General features: G+C 33.3%; 1 protein-coding gene across 2 annotated transcripts in view; it reads right to left on the reverse strand.

Moving 5' to 3' along the window:
* Nucleotides 1-25,720, reverse strand: part of LOC130902804 (pleckstrin homology domain-containing family G member 5) — a 306,366-nt gene that overhangs the window by 262,454 nt on the left and 18,192 nt on the right. For both annotated transcript variants that reach the window (XM_057815134.1, XM_057815135.1), the window contains exon 2: nucleotides 245-1,261. In XM_057815134.1, coding sequence (XP_057671117.1) covers nucleotides 245-1,228 — 984 coding nt within the window. In that variant the 5' untranslated portion in view covers nucleotides 1,229-1,261. The remainder of the gene's footprint in view (nucleotides 1-244; nucleotides 1,262-25,720) is intronic.

Genomic DNA, 25,720 nt, shown 5'->3' on the forward strand with positions numbered 1-25,720 from the left:
CTTAATGAAATGGCTTGATGGAAAGCAATGTGAGACAAAGGATGGCAAAGACAAATTCGTGTTTCACGAAATGTTACTATGCAGAAAGATTGTATAAAAAATATTTTTTACAGTAGAGTAATACCTTAATTGAAAAGTATTATAGCTTTCCAAAAATAAATTGATGAATAAAAAGAATTTTATAATATTCTACTTTTATCAAGACACTTTTGCAGATTTATATCAAATGAGATATATAACTCACCTTTTCTATCATACTTTGCGTCCTTGCTATATATCCTTTACTGTCATTTCTCCCGGCCTGCAGGTTAACAGGCTCATATCGAATATCGTTAAGAGCATCGTAGTTAATGAAACTTAAGTCGTTATAACTAACACTGATATCTGTTTCGACTAACGATTGGAGTGATTGTCTCCATTCTTGATTCTTTTTGTCTGTCAGTTTTTCCCGTGACGGAACTTTCACCAATTTTTTACTCACATCCCGAAAACTGAGCGATCGTTTGAAATAACCCGTAGGATCCTCGGTGATATTTACTAATTTTCTAATAAACGAAGGAGTCCGATGCATCACAGATTTTTGTTGATTGTGTTGATTCAGTTCTAAGGCAGAGGCGTATTTTTTAGTTTTTCCCAAAGTGTTGGATTTAAATACCGGTAATTGAGGTAAGTTGTCGCGTTTCTCTTCTTCTTCTTTGTTTTCTCTGAATTTTTTATCTTTTTTACCAAACAACGAATTGAAGGATATTTTCTTTTTCTTCTTCTCTTTTTCTGGAAGTTTTTTAAGTTCCATTTTGTTATCGTTTTCATCTACGACGTATCTTCTATCGATGACGCTTTCACTTACAGCTCTTCTATGTAGATTTACTAAATTATTACGACATTCAACAAAATCTCCACTGAGATCATCGTCTACTATAGAAACTCGTCTGTTGTGAGTTCTTTGTTGTTTCTCTTCCAAACTTAAATTGGAACCTCGTTTCATTATTGTTATAGGATCAACGATGTCGATAGCATTATCACATATATCATTCAAAATGTATCGAATTAAAGCCTCGGGATTATCTTCTTTTCTATTTTTATTTGAAAGATTAGAATTAAGTTGATTCTCGTTATTTCGAACTTCATTTACGGACATTTTATTATACAGTAAACAGTTTTGTTCTCCTCCGACAGGCTGATCGTTGCAAATCTTGGTTGACCTGTTGCACGAATCCTTCGCTACCATATTCAGGTCCTATGTGAGAACCTTGAAGAAAAACTTACAGTTACAAATAAAAGTGATAGATCTTGTGAGAACGTAACACCCTGTTGTTCACAAAATTCTTTTTTATTTATTATTATGTAAACCTAATCCAAAGGTATTGCTAAATCGCTCTGTATTTGGAGCTAAGTCGATCTATTTGGGATTTTTTTCAAGATTGGCTATCCTTATAGAACGAATGAATGATATTTATTGGTTAGCTTATTTTAATTTCTTTGGATGTTGCAAATCGACAAAATTGTCATTTCTAGGATGCTCAATTGGTGCCAGGGAAGCAAAGATTTCTGAAAAAACGAAGATCTAGAACAGTCATGTCAAAGATACGGCCCCTGGGCCATATCAATAAGGCCCACGATCGCAATGTATCATATAAAGAATAATCATGTTTTTAGAGCTTTTAGACTTCATTCGATTCCTCTACGTATGTTTTAAATACTCTTACTCAAGTCTAAGGATGTTTATAAGAAATTTCAAGGGCAGCGTGGGCCTAGACAAGTGTGAGAAAAACACAGTATCGCCATCTCTTAGCAGCAACTGGAAACTTCCTATTATTTTTGTCGAGAACGATAGAATCTTCCACGGGCTTCGAGTCTAGACTAGAACCTTCCTTAACCATATAAAACGAGTGCGTCGACGCGACGTGAGTGAGTTGAGTCGAGTAATCAAAGCGATACTTTTGGAGAAGGATGTTGATAGTAACGGGGAAGTAGTTATTGTGAAGATATTGTGCATTTGTTTGTGTCGTGCTCGCGATATCCATAATTGTTGTATCGAGTTCCATAATGGTTTGGCATAATGTCACAAAAACGTAAAGTTGATAGTGATTGCAGAGTTTTTCAATCTAAATGGTAAATTGTATATTTTTTCATAGAATGAACAGGTAAACCACTGTGTTTGATTTGTAATCGAACAGCTGCTGTTTGTAAGGAGTTTAATTTGAAGAGACACTATGATACGAATCTTAAATCAAAATTCGATTGTTACACTAAAAAAAAATAAGAATCGACAAATTGTCGTCTTTAAAATCTAAACTTGAAGTTCAACAATCGATGTTGACCTTCGACAATCGAAACAAAAAACCTGTCACTGATGGTGACTTTATTAAAGACTGTATGTTGAAAGTGGCCGATATTTCATTTCCATCTCAAAAGTCAATAATTCAAAATATTTCGCTATCAAGAAACACTGTTGCTTCAAGAATTAATGATTTATCTCAAATTTGGTTCTTCAACTGAAGGAGAAAATTAAGGAATTTACAAACTTTTCACTGGCTGTTGACGAGAGCACTGATACTGTTGATACAACTTAACTTGCTGTTTTCATACGATGCATTAACAGTAATTTTGAAATAACGGGACTATTAAAGCGCGTCCCATTGACAGGTATTACAACAGCAAATGATATTTATTCTGCAATTGAGAATTTGATAGCAGACTATAAACTCGACTGGAATATAGTTAGCAGCATAACTACGGATGACGCTCCTTTCATGGCTGGCAAACATTCGGGCGTTGTAACTAAATTAAAACAGAAAACATCAAGGAATTTTGTGGGATTTTACTGTATAGTTCATCAGGAATCATATTATATACTTATATAATTTAATAAATAAAATTTTGTAATAATCTAGTTCATTTTTTACAAATATACTCGGGAAGAAGACTTTTTAGTGTATCAACTTTTAAAACTTTTAAAAAGGGTATCATTGATACCAGCGCATAAGCAACAAAGATTAGCTTGTGCATTGGGGCACGAACAGTAGCGTAAGGGATGGAGATTGTCGTTCTAGATTGGTTTTAGATACTACATCAGAATAAATTAGAATAAATCCATTGAAGCCCCGGTACCAACGGTTTGTTCAATAAATTTAAATATCATTATTATCCGAAGAGGAATTTTTTTCAATGACATTTGTTGAATTGCATAGAAATACATTTCATTATTTAGGTGTACAATTTTAGCATTATCAGTAACAATTTCAACAAATAATCGTCGTCTATTCCATTGATTTTTCAGTATACTCCACAAATCTGGAGTGAATGTAGAACAATGCTAACTGAATTCCCTGTCCAATTTGACCCTCAACACCTCTATCGCGTTGAAGTCGGGCGACCACCATTACTTTCAGTGCATTTTTCCTTTCTAATTCTTCTAAATACTCTTTGCACAACTTCGAGGAATGCATGGGATCGTTATCATGCTGGAAGATACATTTATTTATAGTCTTCTTCCTCCAAAATTCCTTCAATTTTTACCAGGTCTCCATAAAACTCTCTCCCATTCTTCATGCGTCCAATTTTTTTGTTCTTCAGCCCCCTCTTAAATTTATTTTGACGTCTTAAAAAAAGTTTCTTCACTACCACTGTTACCAAAAGACCAGAATTCGGCGGCAATGGTACAGTTATTTAAACTATGAAGACTTGCCATAAACGCACGAATTTCAACGGATAGTTCCTTTCCTGTGCATTTTAAAACTTACAATTCAGAATTTTCGAGAACGAAGACAATTGGTATAAGAACTTAACAATATGAATAATAAACAAATTAGCCGGTACTTGCAAGTTTTAACTTGTCGCACTCACCGACAAAATAGAACCTTAGCCAAATAATATGAAAGAGAAATTTGTTAACGTGTATTATTTTGGAACGTATTATGTGATAAGCAAAAACTCTTGACTGGTAGTATATATACCTGTCAATGGCTTGAATATTATTATCCTTGAAAGTTTATGAATATAGTTCAGTTTTTTCTGTTAATTATCGTTTAACATTTCATTTCCCATAGATTAACGGTCAACTATATCGTGAGTGTAAATTTTATTGAATAAATATATAATAGATAATAATGTATATAAAAGAATGTTTGCATGATTAGTTTCTAGAATAATTTAGCTAAAATGCAAAACATTGGATCCACCCAAGTACTCCAGCGGAACAAAAAAACCAAGCCCCTACTTTCTCATAATGGTAATCTATAATAAAATATTCCTATCAATTTTCTAGAATCAAGCAACTCGTTGCTATGAAGCTATGAAGATTTTGACTCAAACTGCTGGGACAAAATTCTGTCCACAAAAGGTTGCATTTTTTCCTAACCTCAAAATTTACATTATAAAATGGGTTCGACGCTCAAAAATATTATGCATCACGAATAACTCGAAAACTACGTACAATTCGAAAAAAGTACCGAAGCTGTAGAGCTCAAAATGAGTACCCACATTTTTGTGAAAGAGAAAATATTAAGAATTCTGTGAATATTGAAATAATAATCTAGCGGAAACGAAGATAGTGTTCATTTTTTTAAAGTTAGTTTATTTGAAACCAATAAGTAGTTCATGTGTGTTATATACATGAAAATATTGATAATAACTCAAACGACAAATCTCTCGTTGGATATATGGCGAGCGATGAAATATAACCATTAAAACTTCAAGTGCTAATGTGGACAATTAACCTCTTTATCTCGCTGGATTTTCGAAAATTTCCGTCTAAAAGTATGCTAGCTTACTCGAGTAGAAAATTCTTTGAAAACGAAGTTGTTTTCCAAGAATTAGAGCAGTTTCCACGTGCGCCTGGAACGTAAATTGCTCCGGCTTTCGGAGTTCAGGGAGATTAATTCAAAAATAGTGACTCCCACAAAAAATGACTGAAGACCTTTTTTGTAAAAAATTTTTTTAGTTATAAGATCCAAAATTTCGAAAACGCTTGCCCATAATTTTGTTAAGAGTTGCTAGGCTTATTCAGTATCAGAAAACCTCTGAAAATCTAGAAAATAAAAAGCACCCAATTTAATTTTGGGTAATCCTATTTTACCTGTAATATTGGGGAAATTTTTATTGGCACCTCCGAAGACAGTACATAACTCCGTTATTTTTCAATATTTTTATAACAAAAACATGCCTTATTAAGTCTAGAAATTTCAAAAAATTCTATCTAGTACTTTCCTTTAAAAAAATTCATGGGTTACACTTTTATAATCACTGATTTTTTAAGATGTATAGGATTTTATTTTGAAAAAAAAAACACAAACAATTTGAAAAAATTCATGGAATCTTTATTGGAATTGATAGAACTATTAGTATAATTTAATGTTTAAAGATGAATTAAAAAATGTTGACCGCGGCTTCGCTTTAGATAGTCCATGCGTAAGGTCCAATTTTGGCACACACTCTCCAGCTTATTTGCCGGTATTTTACGAATAAATGTTTCAATATTGGCTTCCAGTGCGTCAATTCTTGCTGGTTTCTCCCTGTAGACATTAGCCTTGACATTTCCCACAAGAAATATTACAAAGACGTTAAATCACACAATCTAGGCGGCCAATTGACGGGCCCCAAACGTGAGATGAACTGTTTACCGAAGGCGGCTCTCAATTTGGCCATTGTTTCGCGTTCCGTGTGGCATGTGGAACGTCTTGTTGAAATCACATGTCAGACATGTTCAATTCTTCCATTTTGGGCAAAAAAAATCGTCAATTATCAACACGGTAGCGCTCGCCATTCACAGTAACGCTCCGGCCCATAATCCTCACCAAACAGTGACTTTTTCGAGAATTAGTAGCTATTGCAATGCTTCTGGCTGGTCTTCCCTCCATAAGTGGCAATTCCGTTTGTTGACGTATCCATTCAACCAGAAATGAGCTTCGTCGTTGAACAAAATATTTCGATAAAAAAGTGGATCTCCTTCCAACTTTGCCAGCGCACATTCACCAAATGTTAGACGTTGTGGGAGATCGTGTGGCGTCAATTCTTGCACCAGCTGTATCTTATGAGGATTTACACTCAAATCCTTTCGCAAAATTTTCAACGTAGTGGTGTAACAGAGGCCCAATTGCTGCGAACGGTGGCAATTCGACATTTCACGGTCATCAGTAACAATGGCAGATACAGCCGCAATATTTTCTTTGGTCCTCATTGTACGTTTGCGTGTTAGTGGTTTAATGTCGAATAGTGTAAACTGGGTTCGAAATTTAGTCAAGCTTCCGAATAGTTCCCTCAGTAGGCCGAACAAACTGCCCATAAATTGGAAGAAGTGCGCGATGTATTCTCTTAACCTGTTTTGTTAGTAAAATGTAATAATTTACAAGTGTTGTTCGTTGACCAAAACACGATCTGTCAAAACTACATTGACAAAAAGATACCATGAGAAAAATCACTCATCAGTAGTTTAATCGTCCTTGATTTTTAGGTATTGTCACATATTTACATTAAGAATGAAGTGATAATATTTGCAAGTGATCTCATTAACATGTATCAACAAAAAACTAATGATATTGTAAACAGCCCCGGTATTATAATTCTATTCATGTCTAACATGGGCTACACAACGTGGACGGTATCTGCTTGTTTTATTTTTTTCTATAAAATTATAAGGAATAAATAAAAGGGTACAATAGATATTCTCAATTTGATGGTAAATTATTCAATGAGCAATAATGAAGGATATTACATTATTTTTTATTAACAATAAGAATATTTTTTACATTCTATAGGTTAATTTGCTCGCGAGTGTTAGATAATCTAACATCTATAATGTCTTGGTGAGGCTCACATCCTGTGATGCAACCTCTCATACCTCATATTAGGTCTATTGGCCAACTATTTTTCAGTCTTTTCGCGTTTCGTGGCGTTAACAACTCCTCTAGTAGTGGATTTGGGTGGGTTTACATAGTTTGGTGGTATTTGATGATCGTCTCTTGGATAACTTCTTGTACAGTGGGCACTTCCAGGTCCACGTGCATGGTGTGATTTGCTACATGCCATGGAGCTTCTACTAGTTGACGGAGTATTTCAGATTGGGATCTCTGAATAATATTTATATCAGATTTGGAAGGGCAACCCCACAGACTGATATCCATTACTAGCGAATATAATACTTTAATCACCACCATTTAGGAAAAGATAGTATTATCATTACAGTAAACAAAAGGAACAGGTGGACTTTGTTTCCCGTCATCCTATAAATAGTACTTCCTGTGGAAGTTATATCTAGAATGTCCTTAACATTTTGTGTTGTACAGTGTCCTACTTGTTCTAACTTGTTACTCTTCGTTGTTTCTTAACACCTGTGATGTCATCACCATCGATCACATAAGTTTTTACTGATAATCAACAAAATAGTTTAAGAGCTTACAGTTTCAGGAAAATACAAATTTATTTGCCAATAGCAGTCAAGTTATTTGAATTGGTCGGGGTATAAGATATTTTCTACTGTATTTACTTTATAATTTTTTTATTAATGTACACTTCGAACGATCTAACTAAAACTGGTTACATATTTTCACCTTTACGACTGCCCTGACTTAATAAGAGCCCCTCCTTTATCTAAGGGTGAGAGATGCAATCTCCACTTGTTATATATTACAAGGATTTTGTACATGCCGCCCTCTTGAAGTTTGTATATTCAATTGAACAATGGGATAAAGCAATTAAAATATCTAATATCAACAAACAAAAATACAATATAAGATAATCAAAATTCATAAGTGAATTTCAACAAAAATCAATATCCATAGGTTTTAATGCAAATTGCGATATAATTATTAAACTGGATTGAATTTATTCAAAATTTTAACGTAAATGTTGTGTCCTTTGTTTAATTAACATTTGTGGTAGGCACACATTTTTTGACAGCGCGTTTACAAGCACCATTAATTGGTTTTAGCGAAACTGCACGTACTATACCGTCACTACCTGGATGAGTGGCCACAACACGTCTCAACTTCCATTTTAAAGGTAGTAGATTTTCTTCGACTAAAACTACCATCGTGCGGACGCTTAAGTTGGGTAGTTGTATTTGATACCCTTTGGGTCTAGTTTGTAACTGGTTTAAATATTCCTTCTACCATCTCGCCCAAAAAAGTTGCTAGATCTGTTGAATTCGTTTCCAGCGAGATAATCTACGATAGATTATATGGCGTAAATCGCTTTCCGTGGGAGATGCTAATGGAATAGGGTATAAATTGGTCTGGAATGCATGGAATGCTTCAATGCATGTTAGCAATGTATACAACTCTTCGAATATTAGAGAAGCGTCTAGCTTTTTTCCACTTTCTTTTCTATGTCGACTATATCAAACTGAAATTTATTTGAAACAATACAGCATTACAACGTTGTTCAATAGCCCGGACACTGCATTTACTATCCATTCCATAAAATAGTTTCTATAACCTATCTCATTATGGAATATCCATGCAGTCGTAGATTACTTGAAAAACGCCGTTTTTCTAGAAAGATTAACATTGGAAAAGAAGAAAAACCGGCATTTCTTTGCAGCTGATTGGTATACAAAATTTATATTTGTTAGTTCTAAGCTATGTTTGATAATGTTACGAACATTTCGCAAAATGAGTCCTTAAGCCAGCCCTGTCCCGCTATTATAGAATTCTAAAATTCGGCCTTGATGCACGATTGAAAACCAGGAAATCTAAAATTCGGTTTTTGATGAAAAAAATTTTTATTTTAGCAGGCTTCTTTACAGTAATTCTTTTGAATAATTTTCTATTTAGGTCTATTTATTTATTTGTTTCCTTACTTTATTGTCTAGAAGGTTTTAGAATTTTTATGGGATGTATAGCGCAGTTTAGTTAGTTTATAATCAATAGTCGTAGTGAACAGATCGAAATAGAAAATAATCGAAGAATTTATTTAAATTATTCAAGTTAGTTAAGTGATAGTGTATTATATTATAAGTTAGTGTAGTGTAAAATATTTAAATAAATGAAGAACGTAAGAGACAGTATTTGTTCATTCCCCTGACGAATATAAATCGTATAAATAAATAAGAAAAAAATTACAATAATGATTTACAATGTTGGACAACTTTGTCAATCTTTGTCATACTGTCCGTGTTTTACGAATTATACGAAAAATATCGGCATCCAAGGCGTCTATTATCGCTGGAACCAAAACCAAGAGTTGCTTCAATCGTTCGAATGGAGGAGCTTCGATCTGATTCGATCAAATGTAAAACTTTCTTGATATTTCCAACAGGATCTAAATAATCAGAGCCACCAGCTTGTGCATAAGCATAAAAGGATAACCGTCCTCATTGCACACATTCAAGGATAATGGTATTTAAAAATTCAATGTCGTCAGCTCTATTTCCTCTAATTTCGTGGCGTCTCAAAATATGAAGATTGGTCTAAATGTAAACTAGAAGTAAACTATTCGTTACAGAGTTATCATTCTTCTGATTTATTTTCATCAATTATAAAGACATCGGTGTGATTGGAGACCAGATTATAAATTGATCACCCGGTATGTATTGCTCGTGACATTATCGTACTAACAACTATTAAATTTGGAGTAATAGATTAATATTCTTTATATTGTGAGTTGAATCAAAGAGCTTTCCCTTCTCTTGAACTGTGACCCAAGTTTGATTATTAAATCAAATTTCAATGTCAAGTAAAATCTATAGTTCTAGGACAGAAATATATATATAAATACCATTAATACTGTTTTGAGGTTCACGACATTGCTTAGTGTGTGGAAGTGTAATGTATAAATAGATTATGTCACGAGTAGTGGTTTTATGAGACGTGAATGGATAAATTGCTAATAAAATTAAATAGCGAAACTGGTATCATGATTTACAACTTTTATCTAAATAAATTATATAAAAATCAATAATAATTGTAGAGTTTCAAGGTCCAGTTCAAATATTTTTTAGGTTTCTACTATACTAGAGAAAGTGTAGGAAAAGGCATGTGGCGAGTTTAGTTACACTTTCTAGTGCAAATTAATTTGATATCTTTTGAGGCATATAGTCAAGGACGTATATAATTTCGAAATTGATTATTTGGAAAAGTTATTGAATGAAAGAAACCAAACAAATTAAATCTTATTTCTCATTTACATAATAGTTTTAATAACAAACATATGAAAACAGAGTTGAAAGAAAATGATTTCTTGGACTGAATTATTCGTTGTTTCAATGTTTATTTGAACAAAATTGAAGAGCAGTTTTCCTTCTATATTACGTAAAAATCCATACAGAAATTGACTATTGTTGTACCGGATGGGAAACTAAGAACAAATTGACAATAACCGGGTTATATTACAACTCATTTTCTGGGAGTAGGTGATTCAAAGGTATAACTAAATTTTTTTAGTAGGACCGAACTTTGAAAATTAAGACATTAAGAGTCATTGAGTTAGAATCAGAAAAACTGCAAAGTTATGTTTTCCTGTTAACGAGATTGGTCTAACCGATTTCAGTAAAATATTCAAAATCAAATGATGATATGATACGCGGCTGATAACTCATGTTTTATATGAGTATTAGCTACATCACCAAAAGAAAATTTTAGTGAAATCTGTGGATACAGATGTGATACATCATAAGCGCAGCAGGTATTTTTTAACAGCCTTGATGCTTTTAAAGAATTATCAAACCTAAACTCCATATCTACAGCTGAAGCTGTTAATATTGCAACTAAATTTGCACTGACCAACTTCGCAATGGTCGACCAAATAAGATGACGACTCCAGAAATGTAGCTAGTAGACATAGTAGACATTTCAAAAAGTGCGGGAAATCCCATATTAACTGAAAATTTGGACATGAGAAAGTAGTGGGTGCCGCGTTTGCTCACAATGAAACAAAAACAGCATCGTGAAGATGTTTCCTTCGAGTTTTTGACATGTGTCACAGAAATAAAACCGCATTTTTGCGTCGTTTCATAACTATAGGCCTCGTGAGGTCATCACTTCCCATCCGAAACAAAAGAATAATCAAAACAATGAACTGGAAAGGGAGAACCGGCTCCAAAGAAGGCAAAGACCATTCTGCAGGAAAAAAGTGTTGTTAAATTGCTACCTCATACACCAATTAATGGTTATTTTGAAGAACTCGATGATTATTATTATAAAATGAGTTTCGAACTTATTGAACATCGCCATTGAGCTACGTTGAAACATAAATATATTTTTCTTCAAATTGTTTCTGTTTTATTTGTTGGGGTAGGTACTTTTGTAGGTATCTTTAAAAATAACATCGGGTCCATTCAAATACTCAATGAATTGAGGCTTCTGTTGATTACAAATTTCAATAAACTGAACTTCTACCAACAGATGATGCTTTTTACCTACAGTCTCCGTGCATTTTTTATTATGCATACGTTCCAAAAAGATTGAGGCGAATTAAGCCTTCTTGAAAAAATCAATGCACTTTAGTACGCCATTGTTTTTTTAAGAACAATCGAATTATTCACAATTTTCCAAAATGTATTTTCAGGGATGCTCTTTAGAGCTGAAGTCTCTTTTAAGGAAAAGTATTTTCCGTGGCTTCGCTCTACTAATCTACCAACTTTAAGTTAACACAACGGGCAGACATTTGCGCTGTTTGGTAGATATTTCAAAAAACATCGAACTTTATAATACACATGGCTCGAAATGGACTGACACAGACGAAAGCATTTGGACCATACATAATCCAATTCTTTTAGAGTCAGCTATGAATATAATGGAAGGATCTATTTTATTGCATCTCATTATTACTGGAGGCTAGATATTTTCTTAGCTTCTTAGCTTCTATATCCATATTCTTGAAAGGGCATAGACAAACACGTATATAAATTTCAACTTTACAGAATGAGATATATTTGTTTTCATTGAAAACGCCTATCAACTGTTGTTCAACTTCCAAATAAATGAACAAAATCTTATGAATATTTCAAGCTCACAACAAGTTTTTGTAAGATTTCATTTTCAAGGGAATAAGGGTTGATGACGTGCAGGGCTGATGTGAGCTAGGGGATGTACTACTATAAGAATTTCTATCCTTACAGACATACTATTACTAGGAGGGTGCACTAGCTCTTGGTCTATAAAAATTGCCATAAAAATCACAGGGTTGGAAATCTAAAATGGAAATACCAATTGACGATTCCGTTTTCACTTGAGATTAGTATTTGAGCAAATTACAAACATTTTTATTATCCTACTTCTCTATTATTATTACCATTGTTTAAAAGACGCCGTGTTCTAATCGTTGAATAAAAAGCTCTGTTTTTTCAGAATATACTATTTGTTCAACTAGAAACTCCCATTATAGTTTGTAAATATATTATTCAACAAAAATTGAACAGCCTCTCATATTTATGTATTGAATTGGAACACATGATAATGAAAAGAGCGTCAATATGAGTGACGACTAAAATAAATCTATAAGTTGGCGCCAATAATGATCGGTTGCATGAAGTATTGTCGCGTGTACAAAATTAGCTTTATTCTCGAAATAAACGTGCTTCAATTAATATGAAAAGACTGTTGCCTTCGTTTGGAATCGATGTTTTTAATTGATATAGAGAAAATCAAATAATATGTACCGGGTGATTAGGTGAGCAAGTTTTCCACGGAAAACTAATTGTCGGACACTTTCATTTGAGAATTGAGGTGGTCAAATAGCCAAAATGGGACTCACAAGATTATGGATATTATTTTCAGCTTCTCAAGTTGCTTGCCAGTAGACATAACCGCCAAAGTAGTATACTTAGTAAAAAAATTCTTTTAGAAAGGCGCCTCGCCAAAGATAAGCTTTATTAGTGTATTTTTGTAAAGCGTCTATCGAAAGAGAATGATGCAAGGTGACTTACTTTTTTAAATACCATGTCTGTGAATTATTTTAAGACACGTCTACCGCATATTCCTCAAATCAAAAAAGACCATTCTCCTATAAATTGAAAATTGCTAATACTCAACAGCTCTAATGCGGAAGTTTGACTTTTAAAAGAATTCGTCTAAAATTTCATGACATTTCGATTAGTCAGGAAAAAGTGACAGCCATTTAAGTGAAGCTACTATTGTTATTTTCAAAACAATGGACTTAGAACAATGTCGTGTGTTCATTTATCACTGCTCCATGATGAAAAAAAAAACTATACAAACTCAACAATGGATTCAAAAGTGTTGAACGGACTCTGCCCCATCGAAAAGAACCATTTGTTATTGGTTTGCTGAATTTAAACTTGGTCGTACAGACACCTATGATGGTGACCGTTCTGGTCGTCCAATTGAGGTGGTTACTTCAGAAAACATCAGAATAGTTTTTAAATTGGTTATATCTAATCGTAAATTCAAGTTTCGTGAGATAGTTGAGGTCATAAAGATATCAGAAAGCAGTGCATTTACTATTATGCACGAACATTTGACCATGAGAAAGCTTTCTTTTAAGTGGATGCCGCGTTTACTCATAGTTAATCGAAAACAACAACGTGTGATAATACAGAGCAGTGTTTGGTCATGTTTACACGTAATAAATCTGATTATCTGCGTCAATATGTGACAATGAATCTATCGGGAATCAAAATGATCATCATCTCAATAAACTGCAGCTGGGAAGGTTATGACTTCAGTATTTTGGGATGCGCATGGAATATTGTTCATTGATTATCTCTAGAAGGGAGAAACAATCAATAGCGAATACTACATAAAGTTGTTGGAATGCAAAAATCAAGGCAAAACGGCCTCAATTCGAGAAGAAAAAACCACTTTTTCAACAAGATAATGCAACGATTCACAAGTCAGTGGCAATGATAGTTAAATTGAACGAATTTTACTTCCTAATTCACCGTATAGTTCAATTCTGGGCACTAGTAACAACTGGCTATTCGCTGATCTCAAAAAAATGCTCGCTGGTAAGAAATTCAGCTTAAATGAATAAGCAATTGCTGAAACTGAAAATGTGTTTTTCTTAGTTTATCACACGACTTATTGAGTGATGTGTTATATTCATCGAATGCTAAAGATTTCCAACCATATTTCGTCAGAGTTAATAATCCTGCTCTATTGCAATGAACTTATAATCAAAGATACATTTTTATTAATTAATAAAATATAGAACATATATGATAGGTTTTAATTTTTCTCCCTATTTTATATACTTGGTATTCTTTTTTTTTATACCTTACTGGTCGGATCTACTAGGCATGCAGGCCTTGAGCACATTGTCTATTATAATGTTACGAATTACACAGCATGGACCGAAATGCCGATCCTGTTTGATTACGTTAAAAGAATCTAAAGCTTGACGGATATGGAAATTCTCAGAAAAGTTATTTACATGTTTTTATATACAGCGGCAGTTTGTTTATATTGAATTAATTTTCGAGGACGGCCTTTTTATTTGTTTTTTTACTTTCTAGAGCCGAATGATCGAGAAATTCTTTTTGTATAAATACTCGCTTGTTTATCAGCGTCAGTCAGTGATTAATCTGTTGCCAACCCGAACACATTGGGATAGAGGAGTAAACGTAATGTATTTAAATAAATTAATATGGTGTCTCAAGTTCTAACACCGCGTAAGTAAAAAATTACAACTTTTCAGAAGAGAAAATAACTGTGCTAATTTATATATCGCTATCAAAATACATATTTTTTTTAAATTCATGAACATAGATCGATTTCATAATTTTTCAGTGGACTAGAGGTGGATATTTCGATTCTCTATCGAATGATATTTAAAATCAAAAAGGCATTTTTTCGGTTTACGTCGTGTTAGAACTTGAGCGACAATATGTTGGGAATCATATAAGTGTTTAGTAATAAGTATCAATATATTTTAGTGAATAGTGAAGAGTTTAGTGTACTTAGTGTAAAAATATAGATAAATTAATTAAGCATATTCTTCGACATTGCCTGATTTCAACAAGACACGACACGACAATTGCTCTCTATATACATCAATCAAACAAAACGACTTAGGAAGAATCTAAGGAATATCCAGTGTACTTCAACATTACAAAAATAAAATTGGGTACAACTGAAGCTGCACAGATTATACTTGTCAACTAAATTGCAACAGCCAATTTCCACATGAATCTATAATACAAAATGGTTGTTTCAGTACTTGTGCATTCAAGATTTCAAAAAATTTTGATTCTATGAATGCTAGTACACCAGCACATTCTTCACGTGAAAGATTTTTCATCTCTCTCTTTATATCACTCTCAATAAGATTAGAAATCAAACAGAAACAGCAGAAACGGTCACCGAATTTGCTCTCGCCCCATTCTCTTATTTTCAAAAACTGTTGTGTTTTTACTCCAAAATAAAATTGATTACAGTAAAAACTATCAATTGGCTTGCATTCAAATATTGTTCTTTCTTTATAATAAAACAATAAGTGTAATAGTCCTACGTGATGTTTTTTTTAAAAAAACTGTTTCCTATCCGAATTTTATTTGGCAAATGTAACACGTCAATTGCATTTTTGTTATTATTATTTGTTTGGATACATTACTGTTATACAACCTTGTTTGACGTAAAAAAATTATTCTGTCATCAGATCTTAGAATGTTACAAGGTATTAAACGCAAAAATATCGTTCGATATTTTGGAAGCTCATTAAAATCATTGGCAGTGGTGTAGTTAAACGAGAAGTTCACATTAAAAAAAAACAATTTTAAGAAAAGTAAGGTGTTTATTGAAAAAAATATTGAGATATATCACTGGAAAATTTATTTCTTCGTCTAAATGTAAATCTTTGCGCTCACGGCATTCATTTAATCAAGAACAAAAATTGTGTATGACAGCTTGCCAAGTATTCTTCACGATGGCTGCCATTTTGTGACGGTTATTTTCTTTTAATTGCAACAGGAAAGTAGATATGTTAGCATCAACTTTAGATTTGACGTAACTCCACAGGAAAAATTCCATAGGTGTTAAATCGGATGTACGTGGAGGCCAACTTATGTCACTTCTCCTGGAGATCAATTTACCTGAAACAATTTCACGAAATCTATTGGATGCGTCTGAAGTTGCTCCGTCCTGCTGGAACCACTTTGTTTGGTTAAAACCATTCAGACCTTGGACTCCCGGATTTTAGTTTATTTAATGTTGATTCGGTCTTAGTAGAACGCATGGTTCATCATTCAAGTGACGACGTGAAGCTATTTTATCGGTTTCCTTTAGAAGAAAATAAAACTGGACTGATGAAACGGTTGGCAGAGGGAATACTCATGACGCCCTCTGACAGGATGCCACGAACCAATATATTTTAGAATAATTTCAAAGTTCCACCTTCCCTTCGCTTAGAAATTGAACGAAAATGTCAACATGCTTTCAAATGATAGATGGATACAAAAAAGGAAGCACCACTAATTCATTCTAGAAAGTTACAATGCATTCAATGAGCTGGCTAGCGAAAGAGTGGTAGAGGTGATTGTTGGGCAAAGACAATGAAATTGCGGTCGAGATTAGAGTTATCCAGCTACTGACAGGCACGAACCTGTGGTGGTAATATCCACTTGCAAAACACCTCAATCTAAGGGGCAAATGTAAAACTAATATTATAAATGGATACAGCTTAAAACCTTCAGAGGAAGAGCAAAGTCTAGGCTTGATAATATGGTAAGCAGAATTTAGATATAAATCCAAGACCGCTTCCTCGAACTGTGCGTTCTGGTGATTAGAGGAAAGTATAATATATCCTATGCAAATGTCGTGCTTTCATCAACACAGAAAGGAGAATCATGATATTGGATCTAGTTGAAGAGCTTTGCTTCGCAGCAAGCGATTCATGCAGGATTCTACAATTTTGGATAGTCTCCATCGACTAGAGCGAGGACAACAGAGACGTCTACAAAGGAATTACCCAAACAAGTCTCAATTCCCAATTCTTAATATTATAGCTTCATCCGAGTGAAATGTAGAGGAATACTTGGATATGTGAACATAGTTGTAGATAAAACGTTAATATAGTTGATTAAATGTGATATCACAAATGTCGACCTTCAGTTATCTTTTTCGAATTTTTGTACTTATCAGATATGAACGTGATCCACCCTGTTTTAGCTTTAATGGCTTCGTCGTCTCTCGAACGGTGACTTCCACTTTAGGTCGCATGATTGATGTGCTATTTTTTTGGGTTTCCCTAAATAATTCGGTAATCAATATTTTTTTTTATTCACTTATATTTGATTTGTAGCTCAGAGCTCCATATTTGTCTCATTATTATCGATATTTATTTCTGTTGATCATATTTGATAAACTGCTTGAAATGTTCAGTTTGAAATTGCCCGTGAAATGTTTAGTATTGTGTAACAATGGATAGTACACGTGATTTTTTGTTTACTTCTGAATGCCACTATTTTCGAATTATATTCCATGTCATTATCATTAAATTGATTACCATTCACATATTAATAAATATAAACTAAATATAATTTTATGTAGTTCAATGAACGATATCGGAAGAAGCAAAAAACTTTTAGTACCACAAGAGGTACGAAATAAATTGAGAATTTAATTGGAGTAAAGTACACGTTTCATTTTCAAGTTTATATTTATATAATGATATAATTCAGCTCATTATCATAACTATTATCAATCTACACTGAATTATAGGTTTGCTGAGAAAATACTGAGGAGCAAAACTGTCAGTGCGGGTCTAATACGAAAATAAACAATTGACTTTAGTAAGCAAACAATGAAAATTTACTCAATACATTAAATCTAATGATAAATCAACTTAACCTTGAACGAAATAAATATCAGTTATTATCTAGCACATACATGGGTTAACTATAATTCAATATACAGTGTGGTCAAAGACATATTAGGTTAATTGCACACATACCGATTTGTGCCGGCCGATTTTATACCGGTCGTCCAAATTCCATGAACCATATATGGAAATTTGATCTGGCACACACGCCGACGGCTGATCGGTGCCGATAAAATACAGGCGAGCAGCCGTCCAATGTCCAGTCGATTTCTCGGTGAAATAAATTAGTTTTGGTAGTGCGTGCTTCTCCAACTTCTCATGGCGTTCGTTGGAGAATGCAATAGATATTATGAAGAAGTTGAAAAATTTATTACCATCATGCCTTGGTTCTTTAAAGAAAGTGTTGAATGTTCCTGGGAGTTGTCTGCTTTGATTGATATGATTAATCCAGCACTTTCGCTTAATCCTAAGGCGCTTAATGCGGCGATACAATAATCAAATAGCAACAACTCGTTCAGGATTCTTATTATTCCAACACCTCGTGTCACCATAACAAAGCATTTGGTTATTTAACCGGTAAAAATCCGGTGGGTGTGTAAATAGCTTTACGTAATTATAAATTTTCTTGTTATCCCTACGATTAACTCGCTTGGAATGTTTCAATTTATATTTAAAGTACTACCTAAATCAAAACACTTTAGGAAAAGAACTTTAAAGGTTAAAGTCAGTTATCTTTTGGAATGCACCAAAAATTGATGATTCGCTTCTTATACAATGTATTTTCAGATAGCCCAAGTAGCATCAGAAGTGGTATAACTAATGCCGGAAGGGGATGCTACGTGTATACTACCAATTTTACAACTTCCACTCTGTAATATTCATAAACAATGAGAATCACGTTTTATTAACTCAATGATCAATACGTTATTTTGACTTAATCCAATCACTTGTAAGTGCATTTAACTTCAAGTGGAAAACGATTTAAAGATGAATTGTTAACAAAAGTTGCGTCAACGGTTTAGTCTGGTGACTTTCTGGTAAATACTAATTCACGTCACTTGTTGGTGGCAGATACTAGTGGCTCTTACATTTTGCCATTTGAAAGAAATTTATTTCATGACTGATATAAAAATAGATTCACTATAAAGTTATTATCTCCCTTAAAAATTACTTCAAAGTGATAATTACCCCGCATTAGTACCTACACAGTTATAGTTCTTTTTTAGGTTCAATACTTCCGCAAAATCTTGAATCCATATTTCATAAAGCAATTATGTACCATCCAGTCGAGCTCAGGAATATTGGTGATATCACTTCTTAGTTGTTCTCTGTTATGCGGGTCAATTTATCTGGGTCCCACTATGGTCCTATTGATAAGGGATGTCAATAAAATATGAGGACTGGGTATAAAATAACGAGACTGCGCGCCTAGAGAGCGTTAGGTATCTGGAAATCTTGTCTATGCACGTCCCAAAACACGTTTCCATCACTATTATAGTATTTGTGCAGTAGCGGTTTGAAACGAACGTGTTTTTTCCTTGTGCCGAGAACCATGTGTGACGAAAAGCAGGAGCAACGAATCAATTTCAAATTTCTCATTAAATTGAAAAAAAAACTCCGACTGAGTGCTATAAACTGTTGCAAGATGCCTATGGGGACAATTCTCTATCTCGTGCGCGAGTTTTGGAATGTTGTGAACACTTTAATAAGGGGCGAGAGAGCACTGAAGATGACCAGACTCAGATCCCCCTGAGACTGATACAACTCCGGAAACAGTGACCAAAATCAACCAAATTGTGCAAGCTGATCGTCTAATGAGCATCTGGATGATAGTCGACAATATAGACACGGTTAGAAAAGTTTCATACGAGGAATTACACATGACAAAAGTCTGTGCGAAGTTGGTGCCGAAAAATCTGACTTCTGACCAAAAGCTCTTGCGTCAACGGGTCTGCTCAGATTTCCTAAGAAAGATCCTCATCAAAGAAGACTTCCAGTACTGCTTTGATCAATGGTGTGTGCCGAGGGTAAGGGAGAATATTGAGGGGAGCATTCGAATGTAGAATGATTTCAATAATAAAACCCTTTTTTGTAACCAGTGTTGTTATTTAATAGCCAGATCTCGTATATCCCTTTCTTTTGCTTCTTCGAAACAATCTTGAAGGTTTGTGACATATTAATAGCAATACGACTACATTAACCACCGAAACTAAACCATATTGAGCCTCTGATATTTGCCACTTCCAAATAGGTTATCATCTGACGGATTGTCTGTTTTATTTCCATAGCCACTTATTCCCTGGAAATCACTTCGAAGTTAAAACGTTACTATTCCATCCACTATAGTGCCATCACTAAATTGTGATCACTTGATTTAAGTTGATATTAGAGAACGCCACTTTAAAGTGGATATTTTTGCAAATAGTCATATTTATACGAAAAATTGATGTCCCTATTATACCAAGCTTACAACAGGTTTCCGAATTTTAACCAATCCCAAATAATAAAAAAAATTTACAGCACTTTTATGCATAATTTGAAACAATGAGGTCAATTTTTATTTTTGAAGATACATAAAAATGGGAAGCTATAGGCAAAATGATAAAAAAGAACAGAAAAGTAAAAAAGAAAGTGAAGATCAATATAAATAGACGAAAAAAGCAATAAATATCCCCCACCTGAAGTAATATAATAGTGGTTCGAGGTAGACTATAGGTTACAACGAGGGGAAAAGGTTTTAGTCAACCGACGATCTGGAGAGGACGTTAACTTGACACGCTCCCTGGTAGGCGAACATCTTGCGAGGGAGTCTTTTCTTTTTAGTTTGTGAACTTAAATAAGCGACAGAAAGAGGAAAAAAATAGGAGATAATATAAATATCAGAGATAATAAGTTAGCATTGACAAATGGATCAGAGAAAGTGAAATCTGAATTTAGCCACTGTCGTTTGATTTGTGTGAACTATTTACACAACTAGTTTGAAACCTAGTAAAATTTCTATTGAGAAGTTTCAATAGCATGTATAATTATTGCCTTGATAGGTGCTGATTCATTATTATGCATATAAAAAATAAGTTGAATATTTAATTTAACAGTCTAATGAACATAAACAATAGCTGTAGATTTTCATAACGCCTTCATTTCTGTTGTTTCGATTATAAATTCAATACTTCCATTCACTCTCATCCCCATACAATAGGTTGAATACAACTTCTTTTTCCAAATGAATGCTTTCTACAGAATTATTCATTAATAAACAAAAAACTGATTCGAGAAGAATGAAGTTTTTTGAAAATACATAAATAATCGAAATGACAAAGCTTGTATAGAGTTATCGTAATATTTTAAGTCAAAAAATCATTGTTTTGTATAAATTCTTTAGTAAATCGTATCACAAGTTTATAACTAATGAAACTATTGTCAGTTTAACAATTTTTTTCACAAATTTATCCTCTTCTACATATCTAAAAAGTTTTCTCAATACTATACTAAATCTGACATGTTCAACTTCCAGATCCTCACGCTTCATAATCATCTATTTGAACGGTTGATCCTTTGGCTCCGCCCCTGATCAAATTACTAATAAAATATTCGTGAAGATAAGATTTTTATCTGTTAACATAGTCCACATTAAAGTTAACACCTTTTACCTATCGATATTGAAGCATTTTTAATGCGTCTCGAGAGAATGATTGTTCAATATATTGTTGAAGAACATCGTTTACCATGCATGTTTTCTTTGGAAATAAACGGTAATTGCTAGGTGCAAATCTGGAGAATGTGGTGGATCTTCAACTAACTCGACTCCTGCATAAATTAATGAATCCGTTGCAATGGGAAATCTATGACTGGTGTAATAGTAATTACCAAGTATCGCCTCATGTAATTTATTTACCAGAAACGGCACTTTTAGCATCTGAAAATACGATAAATTTGATATTATCTGCAGATTGTAAACAGTGGTGAATCTCCACTTTTTTCTCTACATTTTGGTCCCTTTATCAAGGAAATGGATACATAACTTATCCATTATCGGTGTTTTAGCGAAGAAATTTGCTTTATCTTTTCTATACTTAACAAAAAAGTGTGTAAGTCTTTGCATTATACATTCATTGATTGATTGATTAATATTTTAAAAAAAATATTTTGACGAATTTAAACTAATTTATTTTACTGTTAATTATAACATATGTATGAATGAAAAAATCAACAAAAACCATTCAAGACACGTGAAAAGTTTTCGTAAGTAGCTCCCTTATATTTCACCGTAATTCCAGTAGTCGCTAATGATTCATTCCAAAGAATAATTTATAAACTGACGATATCTTTTGAAAGGCAGTAAGATACATATACCAGTATCTAGGGAACATAATTTCTGACCAGACGTAATCGTTCCTATTAATTTTATTGTATTAAACACTTTCATTAGCTTTTTATATCTAGCAGGAGCCCTTAAAGTAGAATTCCGTTATAAGTTGGGTTCGTTTTAATTAATGTACAGAAACAAATTAGTTTTAATGCTGCTGCCCAACATTTTACGGTAGTAAATGATTGTGCAGCGTCCGTTCACAGTGTCTAACTCCTCTTTAATTTGGGAGGTCGTATTGCTTTTCAAAAGAGTATATTCAATAACACCTCAATACACCATTTTCTGGTGAGATTCTGAAAATATATTTTCCAAGTTATGTTGACAAATGCTGATAAACTCAGGTCAAAAACTTTGCAGACAACCCTCGCATTGACAATTCAATGCATCTTAAACTGGAGATAATAGTGTTGAATAGGGTGATACTGCAAAAAATTTAATTTCCGGATAAGATAAAAATATATATCGTCAAATATTGCGAAATAGTTATAAATAATTTATGTGATTTTCATTACCAAATTCCACGGTCTTGAACACTTTTAATATGTATCAAATACTTGTATGTATAAATAAATAATTTGTTTTCTTTGTTACATGCAAAATATAAATGTTAAAATAATTGTATGAATTATTTTCATTAATATGTCTTTAAAGACGTCTAAATTATTACTTTTCCACTTACGTGAATAATACATGCGATCATTTCTTATGATAGCCCAGCAGTTGTAGATTTTCTTATTTTTATTTTTAAATTCTTCATTTTAAGAGGTACTTATTTTATTTCACATAATATCAACGTATATGTCAGTAAAAACAATTCACTGGACACACCTTGTAAGTCGCATCACAAAAAATTTCAAATTGAGTTTGTTTAGGTTAAGCAGTTTTCTTTAAGCCAGTCATGTCAAAGATACGGCCCGCGGGCCGCTTCCGGCCTCTGGGCCGTATCAATAGGGCCCGTAATCGCAATGTCTCACAGAAATAAGAATAATATTTTTTAGAGCTTTTAGACTTCATTCGATTCCTCTACGGATATTTTAAATACTCGGCTTATAAGTAATTTCGAGAACAACGAGAGAGAAGGACAGTATCGCCATCGCTTAGCACCAAGCGGAAATATCCTATTATTTTTGTCGAGAACGTCAGAATCTTCCACGCGCTTCGAGTCTATACTAGAACCTTCTTTAATCATATAAAACGAGTGCGGCGCCACGACGTGAGTCAGTTGAGTCGAGTAATCGGTTGAACAAGGATTTTAATTATATTGGGTAGTAGTTATTGTGAAGGTATTATGAAATTGTTTGTGTCGTGCTCGTTATTATAATTATTGTGTCGAGTTCCATAATTGTTTAGGATAATGTCGCAAAAACGTAAAGTTGATAGTGAGTGCAAATATTTTCAGTCTAAATGGTAAATTGCATATATTTTCATAGAATGGAAAGATAAAACCACTGTGTTTCATTTGTAATCGAACACTCAAAAAATAAAAATTTTATTATTGCATTAGAAGTCGCAAAAACATCAAAACCTTTCACTTATGGTGATTTTATTAAAGTCTGTATGTTGAAAGTTGCCGTTGTTTCACTTCTTTCTCAAAAGTCAATAATTCAAAATATTTCGCTCTCAAAAAACACTGTTGCTTAAAGAATTATTGATTTATCTCAAAATTTGGTTCTTCAATTGAAGGAGAAAATTAAGGAATTTTTGACTTTCACTTTTCACTGGCTGTTAACGAGAGCACTGATACTGTTGATACAATTCAACTTGCTGTTTTTATACGAGGCATTAACAGTAACTTTGCAATATCTGAAGAACTATTAAAGCGCGTTCCATTGACAGTTACTACATCAGCAAATGATATTTATTCGGCAATTGACCATTTGATAGCAGAGTACGAGCTCGACTGGAATATACTAGCAACACAACTACGAATGGCGCTCCTGCTATGGCTGGCAAACATTCGGGCGTTGTAACTAAATTAAAACAGAAAACATCAGAGATTTCACTATATAATTCATCAGGAATCATTGGCATCCAAACATTTGAAAATGGATCTATAATTAAAATTGTAAATTTTATAAGTAGCAGAGGACTAAATTACCGACAGATTTGGACGAGAAGTTTTCTTATCCCTTTTATTTCACCGAAGTTTGTTGACTTTGTCAAGGAGTGGTTTTTTAGAAAAAATTTTTGCATTACGTGACCCTATTCAAGCTTTCGTATTAGAAAAAAGCAAACCAATTAATTAAGACAATGACTGGTGGATTGATTGTACCTTTTTTGTAGATATGAATAAACACCTGACTGATCTGAATATAAAGTGTGAAAACAGGGTAAAAATCTGATTGTCACTCAAATTTAATTCCAATTAATTTAAAAAGCTGCATGCTTTTTAAATTAATTGGAATTTAAAAAGCATGCAGCACGCATTTTCTGCTTGTTTGGTAACAACCTTTACAAGCTAATTTCTATTGGTGAGGTATGACTAAAACTATGCGAGAGCCTGAGAAAAATCACAAAAAGTTGTGACAGTGGAGTGATGGCTATTTGGGCTGGAGTAGATATTATTTAGGATGTATATAATAGTATCATTTGTACATTTGTTACTAAAAAACCCAAATTGATGTGTTTCAAGTATTTCATATAAACAGAAAAGCCCATTTTTTGGTTGGTATGTATTTTATATATAAACTGAAATGATAAAAGCCTCTTTTGAGTTGTTCTATTTTTTGTTAAGATTTAATCTCTTAAAATTCAAGTGTGACAACATTGATTTTTCCAAAGCCGGTCCTGAAATTTCCAAGAGTAGTCAAATGTTAGATAGTATTGAGCTATGTAAATACTATAGCCAATTAAAATTTATGGTGAATTTCGCAAATCAGCCTGTAAATTAATAAAGAAGATTTGACACTTTGTAGTAGCCAAATGATATTCCTCCGGGGGGCTCTGCATATGGTAAGAGTATGTAAAGTTCTTCATGACTAGCCCTGTATAACAAAATGCAAACAAACAATATCTAAAAACACTTGTTCCCGAGACCGTCGTTTCCCATTCTCATTATCACGATTTATCGATCAAAAGCTACTTATCGGGTATTTGAGAATCCATACATTTGCAAGGTTATCTATAAATCATGTACTTAAATAAAATGATGAAAAACTATCCCTGCCAAGTTTATCCGTATGAAGAGCATTTGAATCTAGTAACAATATAATTATAGAGACAATTTAAAAATAGGTGTTGTATCTCAATAATTTGTATTAGAGTATATAAAAACAACATATTGAGATTGAAATGGAATAATTTGGAAATTTGGAAACTAACAAGTTTATCTCCATTGTTTTTTTCGATAGGGTAACGAGCTTATAAGGCAATAAATCGTAATGCAGCTCAGCAAGTATTCTTTTTTTAACAAAATGTTGTTTTTTCTTTAGTTCGAAATAAAAAAAATTCATCAAATCAACATAATATTATTCAGTTATCGTTTACCCTTCTCACAAATACTCCACATAGATTGCAACTTTAGAATTTAAAAATATGGTGGCCGACAAAAAAGGTTTTTGATTATGGGGTATAATAATTTGGATAAGTTTTTGAAGATATTCAAACAATCGTTGCTTTAGATTAGCATTAAGCAATTTA

The sequence above is a fragment of the Diorhabda carinulata genome, chromosome X (genome assembly GCF_026250575.1).
Source record: "Diorhabda carinulata isolate Delta chromosome X, icDioCari1.1, whole genome shotgun sequence".
NCBI classification, from domain to species: Eukaryota; Metazoa; Arthropoda; class Insecta; order Coleoptera; family Chrysomelidae; genus Diorhabda; species Diorhabda carinulata.